This window comes from Megalobrama amblycephala, linkage group LG10 (assembly GCF_018812025.1).
Source record: "Megalobrama amblycephala isolate DHTTF-2021 linkage group LG10, ASM1881202v1, whole genome shotgun sequence".
NCBI lineage: Eukaryota > Metazoa > Chordata > Actinopteri > Cypriniformes > Xenocyprididae > Megalobrama > Megalobrama amblycephala.
The window spans coordinates 7,637,331-7,655,965 of NC_063053.1; the positions used below are offsets into that span (position 1 = coordinate 7,637,331).

An 18,635-nucleotide genomic window follows, 5' to 3' on the forward strand; every position below is an offset into this window, starting at 1 on the left:
ATGGGAGAGAGGGGGGGAGAGAAGAGGAAATGCAGTCTGTGTGCGACTCTTGAAAAGTCCAGTCGAGTTCAGATGCAGCTCTAGCTGATCTCCAGCTTGACGAAAATGCCGAACTACACAGTGACTGTCGCCACAGGCACTCAGTGGTTTGCTGGAACAGATGACTACATTTACCTGACCCTGATGGGAACGGAGGGATGCAGTGAGAGAACCCTCCTGGATAAACCCCTCTATAATGATTTTGAGAGAGGAGCGGTAAGATACTAATGATCTTTATCTATGAATGCAGTTATATGCCGTAACACTTTATTTTACAATGTCCTTGCTTCATATGTTGCATGCGATTACTGAAGTAATTCGAGTAAATTATGCATAACTACATGCAACTAACCGTAAAGGGATGGTTCGGCCAAAAATTAAAGTTATGTCATCATTTACACACCCTCAGGCATGTAAATATCCAAACCTGTATGAGTTTCTTTCTTCTGCTGAACTCAAAAGAAGATATTTTATGGGTAATCAAACAGTTGATATGGGTAAAAAAAAGTCAATGGGCACATCAACTGTTTGGTTACTGACATTCTTCAAAATATCTTCTTTTTTGTTCAGCAGGAGAAAGAAATTCATACAGGTTTGGAACAACTTGAGGGTGTGTAAAAGATGACAGAATTTTCATTTTTGGCTGAACTATCACTTTAAATCAAACCCTACTCCTAACGCTAACCTTATAGTAACTCCACGTTGTTAACTGATAAAACTCAGTAGCCTATTAAATGTATAATTACACTGTAACAAGAACACCTTAAAATAAAGTGTAACCCTATATGCAAACATTATATATGACTATACATTAAAGTGTGCTTTGAAAAAATAAGTGGATCAAAATGGAGATTGCTACTTTAAAAATGGTGAATCAAATTTTGGGCATGTTAAATCCCCCTGTAGTCAATAATTGTATCCCTTAAAACTCATCATTGATTACCAAAATGGCATATTTAATAGTTTTTTCCTTTGAAAAAAAAAAAGTTAATTCCTTTAAAATAGCTTGAATGTAACTCTACACCTTTGCCTCATTTAAAATACACGGATCTATGAATATGCTAATTAGCCCCGCCTCTACTCACTCGCACGAGCTCTGACGAGATCTACTTGGTCAACTTACTGAGGTAAATGCTGCACAATGTAAAAACGATACAGATAACTGTAATTCATATGATTAGTGTTTTGTTTGACTGTTATCAAACAGCTAATAATGTGTTGCTAATGTTACACAAACCATGTTTACATTCTCGAGTCAGAAAGCTGCCTTCTAACAATCAGTTTCCTTAGATATGCTTTGAACAACTGGCATATAATTTATCATAACATCGTAATATGCATCATACACCCGCCATATTGCTAAATATTTTTCATTATCAACAAAAAAATATACCGGGATAACCTTCTTTTGAGACTCCCTTGGCGGTCAGTTAATGATATGCTAAAGCCCGCCGGCACGTTGACGTGATTGGTTATAAGGTAGTTTGTGTCGTAAGAAACGCCAGCGATTTCAAACCACAGGTTTGAGACTGTCTTTGGTTTACTGCAGTTTTTAAGAGAAAATACTCAGCAATTTTGTTGACTTATGAATTTGCACATGGTTTGTCTTAAAGCATGTTAAAAACACCAGATAGACATATAAACAACATTAAAAACTTGATTTTCACCTCAGGGAGACTTTCATGATTTGTGTCTTTAAATATCTTCATAACAGCATAATATCTTTATTGCCACAGTTGAAGTTCACTATTGCATGTGTCATATAAAGACTTATAAGTTATTTTTACTGTAATACTCTATGACACATGCAGTATTAAAATTGTCTATTGAAACTATACATTGCATTAAAATATCATGGTGTAATTCAAGGTGGACTCATATGACGTTACTGTGGGAGAAGACCTGGGTGAAATTGAGCTGGTGAAAATCGAAAAGAAGAAATACTGGGTGCACGATGACTGGTACTGCAAATACATCACGGTGAAGACTCCCTATGGAGATTACATTGAGTTTCCCTGCTTTCGCTGGTTAGTTGATGACAAGGAGGTGGTCCTCAGAGATGGCAGGGGTAGGTATTGATTGCCTGTGCACATTTCTTCTTGCAATAGAGATGCTAAATGTTACCATAACATAAAGTTTCGATGCTTGCTGTGTTTCAGCTCGATTGCCACAACATGACAAGAAAGCCGGAGTGGCGAAACAACATAGGCACAAAGAACTAGAACAGAGACAGAAGACATACAGGTTTGATGCAACATTTAGAAGGAGGATAACCAAAACAATCTTGGTCTCCAGGAAAAGTACTTTCTTCATAAAGAGCATGTGGTCAAGTCTGCGATTTCATCATCGGAAAACAGATTATTCATTTTCCTCTTTTTACATCGCTTACAGTCAAATAAACTTTCACGCACAGAGTTTGATTCAAAATGTTTAACAGTGACAGAAAACGTGTTAATTTGGAGTGATGAGTGTGATTTATTCTGAAGGTTATGGTCAGAACAGTGTATTCAGGACAAACTGGATGATACAGTCAGAAATATAAATTATACAAAATGTATATATTTGTGATATTGCCTACACATACACACACACATATACATATATAGACTACTATAACTCTGTTTTACACTGTTTAATCTTTACCCTGGCATCGATGGTTCCATGAAAAACATTTAAAGTGGACCTATTATGCCCCTTTTCACAAGATGTAATTTAAGTCTCTGGTGTCCCCAGAATGTGTCTGTGAAGTTTCAGCTCAAAATACCCCACAGATCACTTAAATAGCTTGTCAAATTCAACCCTATTTGGGTGTGAGCAAAAACATGTTGTTTTTGTGTGTGTCCCTTTAAATGAAAATGAGCTGCTGCTCCCAGCCCCCTTTCCAAAAGAGGGCGGAGCTTTAACAGATCACGCTTCGGTTGCTCAACAACAACAAAGCTGGAGAATCTCACAAAGCCAAAATGAGGATTGTCAGTAACGGTGTTCAGCCTTATATTGTTCAAACCGGAGTCAGACACTGATGGAGAGACTCAGGAAGAAGTTACAACTTTTAGAATGAAACTGGATGTTTCTGAATGGTTAGTGGATAAATTTATGTAGTTGCTGTGGAGTTGATTCAACTTTTCGACTAGCATGTGCCGTCATGTTAATCTTTTGTGCAAATTCAGCGTTGAATTGACACTCGTTTGTGAAGCAGTCTGGCGTAAAACGACGGCATGGTAACAACACTCTACTACAACAACTCTTCCTCTTCTCTAAAGCAGCCCAACATGGCCTCACCCCTTTTGTTGTGTTCTCAGGGGCAGGGTTTGAGGGTTTGGGCTCATTTTGGGGTTTGTGATGTCACTAACCCGGGAAGAAGCTTGTTGTAGTCCTTACCAGCCGTTGGTTCTTTTAAGATCTGTTCTCTAAAAGGTTCTTCTTTGGGGAACCGAAAATGTTTCTTTTGTAGCATCACTGTAAAAAAAAAAAAAACCCTATTGAAACCTTTATTTTTAAGAGTTTACTTTCGTAAATCCTGGGTTAACATTCTTGCATGCAACCTGTTTAAATAACGCTTTGTCTCGCAGTCTCGCACATCGGTTTTATAGTCCTTGTTGTACAATCCAGTTTGTTCTGAATACTCTGTTCTGCCCATAATCATAAGAATAAAACACTCATCACTCAAATAAACATGTTTTACACAATTGTTTGATGGTTTTGAAAACAAAATACAGCACATGTGTGTTTCTGTGACTTTACAAAGTGTATGAATATTTAATGAGGCAAGCGCTGTTCAGTTTATGATTGGAAGTTTGTTGCTAAACACTGCATTTTTTCCCATGTCTATAAGCCAAAAACAAATTTAATGAGTAAACGAGTTTAACAACTCTGCTACTTATATTCAAAATTACAAGTGTGGTTTGGTTTCCCAATGGTAGGGAATAGCACACCCAAAAATGTACTAACTTGTACAAACCTGTAGGACCTTTATCTTGTGTGGATCTTGTTCTGATATATTTAGATATTTTGAAGAGCAACATATGACAGAAGTTTTATTTGGGTAAACTCTCCCTTTAAAAGGAGAATTAAAAAGACAATAACCCAGGATTAAAGGGTTAGTTCACCCATAAATGAACTTTCTGTCATTAATTACTCACCCTCATGTTGTTCCAAACCCGTAAGACCTTCGTTCATCTTCAGAACACAAATTAAGATATTTTCGATCAAATCTGAGAGGTTTCTGATCTCCCTATACACAGCAATGTCATAACAAATTTCAAGGTCCAGAAAGATAGTAAAGACATTGTTAAAATAGTCCGTGACTACAGTGTTTCAATTATAATGTTATGAAGTGACAATAATACTTTTTATGTGCAAAAACAAAACAAAAATAACAACTTTATTCAACAGTTTCTTCTCTTTCCTGTCCGTGTCCTATGCTGTTCATGTTGTAAACACAGTGCAGCACTTCCGGGTTCTACTTCAGAACACAAAAAGTATTCTTGTCGCTTCATAACATTAAAGTTGAACCACTGTAGTCACATGGACTATTTTAACAATGTCTTTGCTATCTTTCTGGGCCTTGAAATTTGTTATGACATTACTGTGTATAAGGAGATCAGAAAGGGATTTTCTTCGGATTTCATCAAAAACATCTTAATTTGTGTTCCGAAGATGAACGAAGGTCTTACGGGTTTGGAACGACATGAGGGTGAGTGGGTAAACTAGCCCTTTAAGCCAGAGTGAAAAGCCTACAAGAGAACATTAATTATAGGAACCGAAATCTGCATTTGTCTAGTAACTCAAGGGACTGAATCTTGGACTTCTGCCAATGATACCATCATGACCACATATCTGACCACACTGCCCAGGAAATCCAATTTCTAAAAGTGGAACCTTTTATTTATTTCATAATATTGACAATAAATGGTTTGGGGCTGACGTAAAAGAGACTGAATTTTAAAACACGATGTTGTTCTTTATGTTGAAGATGGAAGGAGTGGCATCCTGGCTTCCCTATGAGTATAGATGCCAAAGCCCATAGTGAGCTTCCACGAGACATTCAGTTTGACAGTGAGAAAGGAGTGGACTTTGTGCTCAACTACAGCAAAGCGTAAGATTCGTTTCGTTTTATGTTTACTGGTCTGTGCAGTCAGATAACTGTTATTTACATAAAGTGACCATCTGTTTGTATTTATGCACATTTGCATGTTTCTTTTAGAACTCTGTTTTTTGCATGTATCTCTAACAAGGTCTGAATACATGCATTGTTTTTGTGGTATTACACATTTGCACAGGTCTTGCTGAACTGTGTTGGCCTGTATTAAAGTAAGAATGTGACTGTTAAAAAGGGGGAAATTGCAGATCAGTAGATTGTGCTGTTGGTATAAATAGTTTTGAGAAGTGTCTTTCTCAGACACAAGGATGTACGTGTTTTTAAACCATATGTGCAGACACACTGACAGTCAGATTATTACAACAACAAAAAATGTTTCATGCATCCAGGGTTGAGCTCTCTGGTTTAGTGGGTGTGTGGCTGTGAGAAACTGCCTTGGTTACACTTGTGAAAAAGAAGTGCAATTATATTGTACTGAATGTGCACTTGTTATGAACAGCAGATCTTTAAGGTGTATTTAAAAAAATAAAAATAAAAAAACCCCTAGACTTTCAGATAAAATAGTATCAATGCAATAAAAGTCCACTTGAGAGCATTTAGAGAAAGTACCCTAGAATATGTTTCTTAAAGTTATAGTTCAGCCAAAAATGAAAATTCGAGTTGTTCCAAATTTCTTTCTTCTGCTGAACCCAAAAGAAGCTATTTTGAAGAATGTCGGTAACTAAACAGTTGATTGCCCCATTGAGTTCCATACTATAGAAGTCAGTGGGGTCCATTAACTGTTTAGTTAACCATAATTTTCTAAAATGTCTTCTTTTGTGTTCAGCAGAAGAACAGAAACTTGAGGGTGAGTAAATGATGACGGAATTTTCATTTTTGGCTGAACTATCCCTTATCACACTTAAAATTTGACTATAAAGTACATTTTAAATTGTTAGTTCACCCAAAAATGGAAATTCTGTCATTAATTACTCACCCTCATGTAGTTTCAAAGACTTTCGTTCATCTTCGGAACACAAATGAAGATCTTTTTGTTGAAATCTGAGAGCTTTCTGTCCCTTCAGTGGGAGCAACACCACTACCACTTTCAAGGTCCAGAAAGGTAGTAAAGACATCATTAAAGTACTCCATGTAATTCCATTTTTTTAACATCAGTTTTATGAAGCAATGTGAGTGCTTTGTTTGCACAAAACACATAATTTACTACTTTATTTAAGAAAATATTGACCTGCTATCCAGTAGGGGGAGCACAACAACGCAAAAGTGTCAAAAACAAAAACCACAAATTGCATTTAACTAATTGCATTTAATACAGTTCAAACTATAATACTTTTTTTTTTTTTTTTTTTTTTTACAATTACAAATAACATGCAATGGAGTGTACTCTTTTTAAACAGTATGCTAAAGTGTACTTCCTTTTCACAAGGATAGAAAATGGAAAATGGTCTAAAATTGTTAATGAAATATTCATTTACTCTTCTACCTCACTAAATTTCTCAGAATAATATCACCAAATATCTCTCTGTATGTATTATTTTAATATATATTGCAATAAAATATATCATAGGCATATGTATTTTCATGTTTGGCTCTGTTCTATTCCTCAGGATTGAGAATCTTTACGTAAACCAGTTCATGCACATGTTTCAGTCCTCATGGGGAGATTTTGCAGACTTTGAGCGTATATTCATGAGAATTAAGAACACAATATCAGGTTTGAACCACCAGTATGTTTAATTTTTACAACATCTTTTTCAACATTTATGTAATGATCTGTTGAAGAATTGCACATGACCCACAATTATCCAGCTCACAAACACTTTCATCTCTTATCATGCATAAATCACCAGTTTGTAATTTGCAACTTTGCTTTTTGTTTACTCATAAATATCTGTTAAATACCTAATGTACAATATTTATATTTATGTTAGGTTTTATATTCTTTATCATTTAAAATAATATACCATGCGGTTCTGAGTGACATTTTTAAACTGCTACAAAATTCATGTTTGAGATATGAATGTGTATAATTTATGTAAGGTAAAAATATCTTCAGGTATGTATTAACCACAAACATTATTTTATTTACCTGCTTGGGTGTCTTGCACAGAGTATGTGATGGAGCACTGGAAGGAAGACTTCATGTTTGGATACCAGTTCTTGAATGGCTGTAATCCAGTGGTCATCAGGAAATGCACAGAAATTCCTGACAAGTTTCCAATCACACAAAAGCTTGTGGAGAACAGTCTGGAGAGAGGTCTCACACTGGAAGAAGAGCTCAAGGTATACAACACACATGAGCCATGCAACAACCAACGTGATAGTTTGTGGTTTTATTACAACGTGATGTCTTGCTTTTCAGGAAGGAAACATCTTCATTGCTGACTATGAGTTAATGGATGGTGTTACCGCCAATGCAACGGACCCATGCACCCTTCAATACTTGGCTGCACCCATCTGTTTGCTGTATAAGAACAGTCAGAACAAAATCATGCCAGTTGCCATACAGGTACAATATCGACACATAAAAACAATCACATATGCTGGAAACATACCAGATCGTTTTCACAGCACAGTGTGTGATGAGATAATTTCTGCTTCTGCGTTTCTTTTCTCATACTCTCATGCTACCCTTTGAAATTAGACAAACTATTCAGTTAGTGTAGATGCTTTTGTCAAAAGTGATTTAGAACAAGATGAATACAAGCAATTTAATATAAAGGAGATAAATATTTTATTGAAAAACTGCCATGAAAAACATTTGATGGATCTATTTCACTTTTTTTGTCAAAGACTGAAAATAGTTTTAATGATAAAAAACACAATGAATGCTATTCCTTGGTTTCACAGACAAGACTTAAGCCTAGTCCCCGATTAAAATGCATGTTTGAGCTGTTTTAACATCTTAAAACAACTTGCACTGACATACCTTAATATATGTCAGAGCCATTGAATTGAAGTAATTGAACTAAGGCCTAATCCTGGATTAATATAAACTCTGTGAAAGCAGGTCTATATGTGATGCACTCTTCATTGAAAAAATGGCTTTTATTTTTAGGTATACATTGTTCTGTTATTTTTTCAGGATATGCTTTTTGCAAAAATACAGAGCAATAGATGTTGATAGAAGATGGAGTAGAAAATGGCTTTGAAAATAACCCAAATAAATTCAACACACTGTCATTCAAAAGGTCGAATTCAAAAGGTTAATCCATGAATAAGCAAATTAGTCCCCACCTCCACTCGATCACAACACCTGATCCACTTGGTCAACTGTAGTAAACGCTACACAATGGCAAGTGGAAATATTGGTGTGACGTGTATGTTCTGTTTTGGCTTAATTTCATTGTATTTTAATTCTGTTCCTGTTTGCTTGTGTTCCCTGTCATTTGACCTAGTTTCCAGTTTGTTCCCTTGATTAATCATTCTGTTAACCTGTTGTTCAATTAATTATCTAATTTAGTCTGTGTATTTATTCTCCCTGTTTTGTTCAGTTCTTTGTCCGGTCTCGTCAATGTTAAGTGTTTGTTTCTTGAGTTTCTCCTGCCTGTTTCCTGAGTGTTTGTCATTAAAGCTATTCGCTTGAATGATTCTATGGCGTGCCATTACTTATAGCACCCACCCCTGACAGAATTTTTTGCTGGGAAATAATGATTCGCCTTTCACCATCTGCCCCGTGGAGCCCACCAGCCTCCACCAGACACAGAGCCTGAGCCCAACGACACGTCTGACCAGGCGCTTGAGTTGGCAACAACGCCCTTCCCTGAAGGAGTTTGAGGGCCCACACCCTTGCCACTGTGGATAAGTTGTGCCTGGTCTATGGAAATCTTTTAGAGGAATTTGAGGCGGATATACCCCTGAATCTGCTGTTTCCTCTGGTCCCGCCCATCTTCAAGTCTTCTGCATCTCTTGTGTTTCCAATGTTCCCGCCCAGCCTCCCTCTCCCACCAGCTTAGTCCCCAGCCCTGCCACCACTAGTTCCTGTCTGTCCCTCTGCTCATCCTCAGTTTGTTCCATCTTGTGGTGTGGATCCACCTCGGGCCTTCCAGTCCCCAGCTCCATCTTGGTACGAGAATCCCCTGTCTCTGCCTCCGAGCCCCGGACTCCACCTCGGTCCTCCGACCCATCAGCTCCTTCTTCTCCACCAAGGCCCGTCATCCCACCAGCTCCGCCGGGCTGGTCACCGTGATTTTGCCAAGTAAGACATGTTCCTGGATCAACATATTTTGTTGATCCTGGAACAACATACCTGTCCGAAAATTTAGTCGTAACCCTATTCCTACCCCTAAACCTAATCCTACCCATAACTTATCCCTAAAATCAGAGGGGAAAGATATGTGAATAACACTGATGTAGAAGCACCTAACCCTAATTGCAAGCCTAAATTTGACATAAATGTTAAACTTGTCCCTCAAATTTGATTGGAATGTTGTTCCAGGATCAACAAAGATGTTGATCCAGGAACATGTCGTACTTGGTGAAATCACGTTCACCTCACCGGGCTCTCTCGTCCCTCCATCTCCGCCTTGGTCAATTATCACTTTGGTTCTGCTACAGAATTCCTGGCTGCCAGCTGCGCCTCTGCCTTCCATCCCTTTGGCTTCACGGGGCTTCACCTTCACGGGGCTCTGCTGTTGTCTTGAGTTGCTCCGGATCCACCGCGGACTTCCGGGTCCCCATCTCCGGCTCGCTCCCATGAGCCATCAACTCCACCTTGGCCATTTGGAACTGTGGTGTCACCCTGGCTCCATGTCTCCTCGGCTCTGTCTGGATCTCCATTGCAGGAACTCACACCCCAATGGACTGTTTGGCCTGTCTCTCTTTGTTTACACCCCTCTCCAGCTCCACGTCCACCACCAGAGCCTCAATTGGTTTAATTCAGCCATATATGTTTTGAACCAGAAGCTGATTCAGAAGACCAAATTATACAGGGTTGTCTACAAGTTAATGTATCTGAATGGTAATTGTGCAGCGGACACATAACTGTAACTGATATGATTAGGCTTAGGCTTGACTATGTTATCAAACAGCTAATAATGTGTTGCTGATGTTACACAAACCATGTTCTTGTTTGCCATCTCATAGTCAGACAGCTGCCATCTAAAATCAGCATGCTTAAAATGCTTTGAACTTCATAGAATTTCTATGATAGAAAGTGCACGTTGACGGGTTTAGTAACATGTTTGTGGTGGGAGGAAATGGGCATTTTTTGAGACTGTCTTTGGTACACTGCGGTTTTAAGGCAAAAGTACTCTGCATATTTGTTGACCAATGAATTTTGCAAGTAGTTTGTCTTAAAGCAAATTTTAAACACCACATAGACATATACAAACAAAACTTAAAAACTTAAAAATTGAAAAGCTGAATTTTCAGCATCATTACTCCCGTCTTTAGTGTCACATGATCCTTCAGAAATTATTATATGCTTATAATATGCTGATTTGGTGCTCAAGAAACATTTATTATTATCAGTGTTGAAAACAGATTGCTGCTTAATTTTTTTTTTTTTTTTGTGGCAACCATGATGCTTTTTTTCAGAATTCTTTCATAAACAGGAAGTTCATGGGTGATGGGGGGATAAGAGGATGGTAATTGGTAACTTTCAAGCACCAAAACACATAAAAAAAGACCATATGGTATACGCTTGAGTTCCTCAAATCCGGCCCTAGAGGGCCACTGTCCTGCAGAGTTTAGCTCTGTGCGCTACATTACAAGTTTTCTGAAATTAGATAGCTTTGTGCAAGGAAGGAAGTCATGCAAGTCATATATTGACATGATTTGTCATATATTGTATGAATGGTATATGAGAAATAGTGAAGTCTCCCACGCACACCCTTACACGATTTGTGACCATGACCGTATGCTATTGTCTATAAAAATAGGAAGGATGAGTTTTGAAAATGACCTCTACTTCATTTGCATAGCTGGGTCAGACACCAGGAGAGGATAATCCCATCTTCCTTCCAACTGATGATGAGTATGACTGGATGCTGGCCAAGATCTGGGTGAGATCTTCAGACTTTCACGTACACCAGACAGTCACACATCTTCTCAGGACACATCTGATATCTGAGGTCTTTGGCATAGCCATGTTCAGACAACTGCCTGCAGTTCATCCTGTTTTTAAGGTAATTTCTTGTTCTCTCTATAGTACAGCGTTTAACGTTGGTATGAATGTAAATGTATGGTTGAGTATATATTCTAAAGGCATCTTCTGCTCTTCCAGTTGCTGTTACCTCACATCCGTTTTACAATTGCCATTAACACCAAAGCTCGTGAGCAGCTCATCTGTGAGTGTGGACTTTTTGACAAGGTCAGCTTCTCTCTTTCTTATCAGTTTACTTCCTCCATAAGCAAACTCTGTCTAGAACGTTTTCTATATGTCTGCTGCTGACCATTTTGTATTTTTGTAAATGTAAAGTCTAAATACAAAGACATGCAATTTTTAATTTTGAGGCAAGTTGCATAAGTTGCGTGTGTTTGGTTTTGCCTTTGGTTACTAAAGATAACTTTAAATGATGCAAGTATTTCCACTTCCTACAGCAAAGTTGCTTAATTCCACAGCATTCAAGTCGTGTTGAAATTCAAATACACAGTTTTGGTGTAGTTTTAATATAATATGGTAATAAAATAACAGTGCCTGCATACACCTAGTATGTATTTTCTCATTGTTTACAGTGTAGTTTATCACTAACTCCAATGTTTTGTGAATATAGCAATATTGAATAGGGTTATTTTAACTATAGAGAGTTAAATTATTGTGTAAAAAAAATAGGTTAATATTAAGTAACTTACATTTTAGACACAATATTTATGGTTCTAATCAAAGTTGAAGTTGCACTTTCCATCACAACACACAGTAGTGGTGTTTCGCCCCTGAATTATTTTTTTAAAACAAATTGCGTGAATGAATGAGTCAATGACACTCATAAAGATGGATATTTTTTCATTCCTGAACTAATCAGTACTGATGAACGAATAGGCTGAAACAAAGATTCAATGACTCATTCATAAAGACGGCTGCATCTGAATATGCCTACTTCCCTATGTGGTAGGCAAAAAACAATATGTGAAGTGACATGAGGCCATGGGAGAGATTTGTAAATTGTAGTGAAGCGATGCAAATTATGCTGGTAGGTCACATGATATTGACCACATGAAGAATGTAATTCATCCGGATGACATTCATACTACACACATTTTTACTATATTGACCATACTTTTTTAATGGTCATGAAGTAATTACTTATTCAAAAGTAGTAGGCCTACGTACTCAGAGTATGCGATTTCGGACACAGCCAATGTTGTTAAACAAATTGGTTGAATGATTAATTCAAAAACTCACTCATAAAGACAGTCATTTGTTTTATTCCTGAAAGAATCGGTGTATTTGAACATTTGATTGATTGATTCACTCATAAGACAGCCACTTCTCACCACCTACAAGTATAATGATGTAACATGCAGAACGAGTCACTGAAAAATTAAATAACAGCAGTGTTTTTTGAGGGGTGCCTGTACTGTATCTGTATGTGTGTCTTACAGGCTAATGGGACAGGTGGAGGTGGACACGTAGAACTGGTCCAGAGGTCCATGAAAACCTTCACATACAAGTCCTTGATTTTCCCAGAGGCCATAAAAGAACGAGGCATGGACAGCAAAGAGGAACTGCCCTACTACTTCTACAGAGATGATGGCTGCCGTGTCTGGGAGGCTGTGGCAAAGTATGTTACAGTACATAGCTGATAAAAAGAAGAATGAACATTCAATTGTAAAAAGGAATGAAAACTTGTTTTTTGTTTAGTAATTTGATATTTATTTGGTCTCTTTCTAGTTTTGTGGCAGATGTAGTGAACATCTACTATGAGAAAGATGAGACAGTTCAGGAGGATGAAGAGATCCAGGCATTTGTGAAAGATGTTTGCAGCTTTGGAATGCAGGATTTTGATCAATGTGGTAAATATATGCTTAAAACAAATCCCACAATTGCATCGTGCAAAGGGAGTACACTCGAGCATACTGTACCTTTATAAAGAGTACTTATTACAGAAAGAATATACTTAAGTGCAAACTGGATATAATGTTGTCAGACACTTATTTGCAATTTCAATTAAATGAAAATGTATTGTAGTTTAAATTATATTTAAAGCAATTAGCTGACATTTAGTGTTTCAATATGGTTAAAGTGTACTGATGAATACACTGACAAGCATTTATGATAAACTAAAATGTACTTTAATGTAATTTCTATTGAAACTTGTATGCATTGTATTTAAACGAGACTGTCCTCTATAGGTCGTGCATTAAAATCAAAGTGTCCTGTTGTCGATAGGGGCGCAACTTTAGTAAACGCTCCCATGGGTCGTATTTCAGGGAAGTGACAAAGGACCTATATGGTCGTATTGGTTGGGGAACATGTTGATTTAAACATATTTAATTACATATTTGTAATGACAAAGTTGCAATGTAGTACATTTAAAATATATTAATTTTAAATGTAATATCGATTAACACACTACAGTTAAATTATCAAGTGCTTTTTTACATATGCTTTAGTTAACACATCAAATTAAAGGCAGGGTAGGTAAGAAATTTTGTTCCAAATTTGTTTAAACTTTCTATATATATACATGCATAATTAAAATGTAAGAACTCTGATAAAAAGAGTATAAAAATCGAGTGACTCTAGACCGTTTAATCTGTATTAAACACAGCTCATTATTTCCATCCGGGACGAAACATAGGATTGGCTTAGGCGGCTGTCACTCTCTCGCAACCATGGCAACCACCCTTTTGCCACACATGACCTGCCCACTTGCGCGCGCACGTTTGATTTGGGGAATCCAAGAGGCACGGATCCTAGGAATACCAAAACAATGGCAGAGAAACAGCAAGCTAAATTCACAGTATCGGCCTATGCAGTTAGTGAAGGCAAACCAGGCAAAAAAAGGAAGACAGTAACAGTACAAGAAAAGGCAATGAACAAAAAGTCTTTGGATAAACAAAGAAATAAAACGCGAGTTAATATCGGCGTGGCTTTCCAGCGATGGCGAGAACTGAGGGAACTCAAGGGGCTGAAAAGTGACTCCTTGATGGCTTTATTTCTGCTGGACAGGTAAATCTTTCTTTTTGTATTTTGATCATACATATTTTTTTGTTTATTTTTTCATGAAGCATGTGTCATTAGCACACGTAGCTGCGTAATATAGCTAACATAACATTACTTAGCGAGCCGTAGTAGAGACGATAAATAATGATAGCTATAGTGTTGAATTGTGCATAATTTTACCCTCTGTCTAAGTCTTTTACCATGTTCACCTGCAAGTTTACCTGCACGTTTTTTTCGCCTTTGTTTTGTTTTTATATTCTCTACCTATGTTTACTGATGTCTTTATCTTGTATCTGTGTGTGTCGTACACACTTTGTTGTATGTGTGTGTTATTATTTTGTGTCTGCAATGCAGTTGTGAGTTGATATTTGAGTGTATGTTACTCTGTTGATCTGTAGAACAACGTATATGTTATGAATCTTACACGAAATTCATCTTCATCACAGTGTAAATGATGGTAATGGAAAAACGTGTATCATGCAACCTGTTTTTAGCTTTGCCTTATAGATAACTAGCTCGTTAGCGAATCAAAAAATATATATTTTAAACTTTACCAATATCAATATGCTAGCTTGATAGTGAGTACTAAAATACATCTTGTTTGTTTATCTTCATAATTTTAAAGTTATTTTTATTACATGTGATTCTGACATGATGTCACTACATGCACTGTGCTCCTTCCTCTCCGCTTGCCTCAGGTAAATAATGCGTCTTCCAGCTCAGTGGTCGGAGTCACACGTTCATGCGTTTTGGGGGCGTGGCTTTGGAAGGAGCCCAGAAGGGAGGGGGTGGAGTGAATGGAAATAATGAGCTGTCTTTAAAACAGTCGTGAGAGGTCTACAGACACTCGATTTTTATACTTTCTTTTTCAGAGTACTTACATTTTAATTATGTATTGATATATAAATAAAGTTTAAACAAATTTTGAAAAAAAGTTTTTTATACATTTTTTTGCCTACCCTGCCTTTAAGTGTGCTTCTTTAAAACACAACAAAAGTTAATTAAAATATATATTTGACATCATTATGATTTAAAGTTAAACTTTTAACTTATTAGACATTATTAGACAGTGCACCTTTAAAAAGTATGCTTAAGTGTGTTAAGAAACAGTCATGAAAGTGTACACTCTTTAAGTACACTTAAGTGGCCTAACATTATATTATCTGCACAAAAAATATATTAAAAACAAATATTTTAAATTCGAAACACACAAGTGCACATTTAAGTACACTTTTTTCCAAGGGTGTTTTTATACCCAAAAATGAAAAAATTCTCATCATTTACTCACCCTTCGAAACACAAATGAAGATATGTAATGAAATCTGAGAGCTTTCTGTCCCTCCATTGACAGTACGTGCAACTGACACTTCAAAAAGATGTGATCGTAAAACTAATCCATATGAATTGAGTGGTTTAGTCCAATTTTCTGAAGAGACTCGATCACTTTATATGATGAACAGATTGAATTTAGGCTTTTATTCACACATAAACATTGCTCAGCGAACATAAACAGAAGCTCAACTGTACTTGCTTGATGCGCGAGAACAAACCTCATTGGTTCTTGCGGAAGCTCAAACGTGCTGCGTAACAGACGAGAATGAACCTCATTGGTTCTCGCGCATGAAGCAAACATGCTTGAGCTTCCGTTTACCATATCTGATGTGCGTGAATGTTTATATGTGAATAACATTGTCAGGGTTCTGTCACTTCTGTCTAGTTTATTTCTTGGTTTAGTGACAGAGCTCTGACACTCCCGTTCTTGTCCTGTTTTTGTGTGAGCGTACAGTCTCGAGTGTTCTCGAGCCGCGCGCTCTCTTGTCTGCGTGTCTTGTTTCATGTTGGGAACGTGGCGTTCGGATCCCGGCACTCATGTCTAGTTTGGTTTCGGTTTCGTGTCAGGATTCGGACACTCGCGCTCACGGTCCTGTCTTTATTGTGAGCGCACGGTCGAGTGTTCTTTCACGTGCCGTGCGTTCTTGTCTTGTGTTTTGTGACCAGGCGCTCTTGTATTGTCATGTTTTGTGTAGCACGCGGTTAGTTTCCACCTGCCGCGTGCTTTCGTGTTGTGTTTTTGTCTTGTGTTGTGTAGCACGCAGTCTATGTTTTTGTGTGAACACGTGGCTTATGAGTTTTCATAGTTGCGTGTTCATGTCTCGTCTTGTGTAAGCACATGGCTTGTGATTTGTCTTCATTGGCCATGTGCTTGTGTTTTTGTTTTGTTTGGTGTGAGCACATGGCTTGTCATGTGTTTCTTTGTGCCATGTGCTCTAATGTCTATTGTCTGGACCCTGCCCACCTTGTTACCTCATTATTGGTTCATTTGCCCCACCTGTCCTCCCTCGTTACCTGCCTTGTTTGCTCTCCTATTTATTCTCCTTGTGTTTGCAGTCCTGTGCTGGTTCGTCATCGTATGTTTCCCTTTGTCTAGTCTAGTCTAGTCTAGTCTAGTCTAGTCTAGTCTAGTCTAGTCTAGTCTAGTCTAGTCTAGTCTAGTCTGTTTTTCCCCCACGGGGTAGTTTTTGTTGTGTCTTGTTTTATTTTTTATTATTAATAAAAAGCCCTCTTTCTCCTGCATTTGAGTCCTCATCCATCATCAAAACCCTGACAAACATGATAATATGAATAACAAAATAATATTAATAGCGATTGAGTCTCTTCAGAAAATTTGGACCAAACCGCTTGATTCGAATGGATTGGTTTACAATCTCTTTATGAACTTTTTGAAGCATCAATGTGGTAGTTGCGTGGACTGTCAATGGAGGGACAGAAAGCTCTCAGATTTTATTAAAATACCTTCATTTGTGTTTCGAATTTTCATTTTTAGGTGAACTAACTCTTTAAATGGCTTTCTTAAGGGTATACTGGTGACAGAATTTGTATATGACATCAGTCATTTTCAAGTTCCTTTCTCAGTTCACTTTTTAGCAGAGCTACATGGCCTTTAATTTCAGGCCTGTATGTATTCTGACCTCTGAATGAACCAGTGATGAAAAGTTGTCATTGTCTGCAGAGTTTCCCAAGAGTTTACAAACCAAAGAGCAGCTGGTGGAGTATCTGTCTATCGTCATCTTCACTGCTTCTGCACAACATGCGGCAGTAAACTTTGGCCAGGTGAGATTACACACTATGATGTTTCTGGCATATTTTGTTGTAAAGTAAAATGAACAGCAAAACTAATATCAATGTTCTGATTCTTTACTCCAGTTTGACTGGTGCTCATGGATCCCAAATTCCCCCCCAACCATGCGAAAACCTCCTCCTACAAAGAAGGGCGAGGTGGATTTGAAGTACATAGTGGAGAGTCTGCCTGATCGAGGACGCTCCTGCTGGCATCTGGGAGCTGTGTGGGCCCTCAGTCAGTTTCAAGAAAATGAGGTCTGAAATAAGTGCATATCTGCATGAATACATACAAGCTCAGATGTGCTATGTGAACATGACAGATTCTGAAAAGTATGATTTTTTTTTTTTGCAGCTGTTTCTAGGTATGTATCCAGATGAACACTTCATTGAGAAACCTGTGAAAGAGGCCATGGCGCAATTCCGCAAGAACCTTGGAGAAGTTACCAAAGTCATCAAGAACCGAAATGAGGGGAAGAAGCTGCCTTACTACTATCTGTCTCCAGACAGAATCCCAAACAGTGTGGCTGTGTGATTCATCGTTGCGCGGAACCATGCAGAAGTGCTATACTAGTAGTAGAAAGTGTTTTATCAGAGTGTTTTATGGGATAAAAATTGGAAAAATAAATAATTTTTGCTCCCACTTTATATTAACTGGCCTTAACTATTATGTACTTACATTTAAATTAATCATTTGATACAATGCACTTATTGTGTACATACATGTTTTACATTGTACTTATATTTTAAAAACACCTGCATGTAATTACATCTGTGATTAATTTCTGTAATTACATTTATAATTACAATGTTCACCCATCCCTTACACCTTAACCCTACCCTTAAACCCACCAAAGCTGTCCCTAACCTTACCCGTATCCCACCTCAATAGCAGCAAAAGTGTTTTGCAATTCAATATGAACCCAATAAGTACAATGTACTTATTTTTTGATGTAAGTACATAGTAGTTAAGGCCACTTAATATAAAGTGGGACCTATTTTTTTTTTTAAATATAAAGGTTCCTATGTGTAATGTAAGAGAAGTTTCGTAATAATAATTTGTAGCCAGAAATTACTTTATCCAAATGTCAACAGTTTGCTGTTTTTTACTGTTTATTTTACCCACATGTCAAACAAATGTTAATGTTATATATGCATATTTCAGCAACATTATCATTCTTGATCATCACAGGGGGTCTTGAGTTTTAAACAGCTTGTTTCTTTTAAAATTGTGTGAAACATTAATGGTATCTTTTTTATTTTAAGATTGAT

General features: G+C 37.4%; 1 protein-coding gene across 1 annotated transcript; it reads left to right on the plus strand.

Moving 5' to 3' along the window:
- On the plus strand, nt 1-18,103 carry alox5a (arachidonate 5-lipoxygenase a). The gene is made up of 14 exons (XM_048204280.1): nt 1-255; nt 1,909-2,107; nt 2,199-2,283; nt 5,012-5,134; nt 6,745-6,851; nt 7,248-7,420; nt 7,500-7,646; nt 11,062-11,265; nt 11,364-11,450; nt 12,683-12,861; nt 12,972-13,093; nt 17,257-17,357; nt 17,451-17,621; nt 17,719-18,103. Exons 1-14 carry the CDS (start codon nt 106-108, stop codon nt 17,896-17,898), a joined length of 2,028 nt encoding a protein of 675 aa, XP_048060237.1. The 5' UTR covers nt 1-105; the 3' UTR covers nt 17,899-18,103.
- The last annotated feature ends 532 nt before the right edge of the window (nt 18,104-18,635 follow it).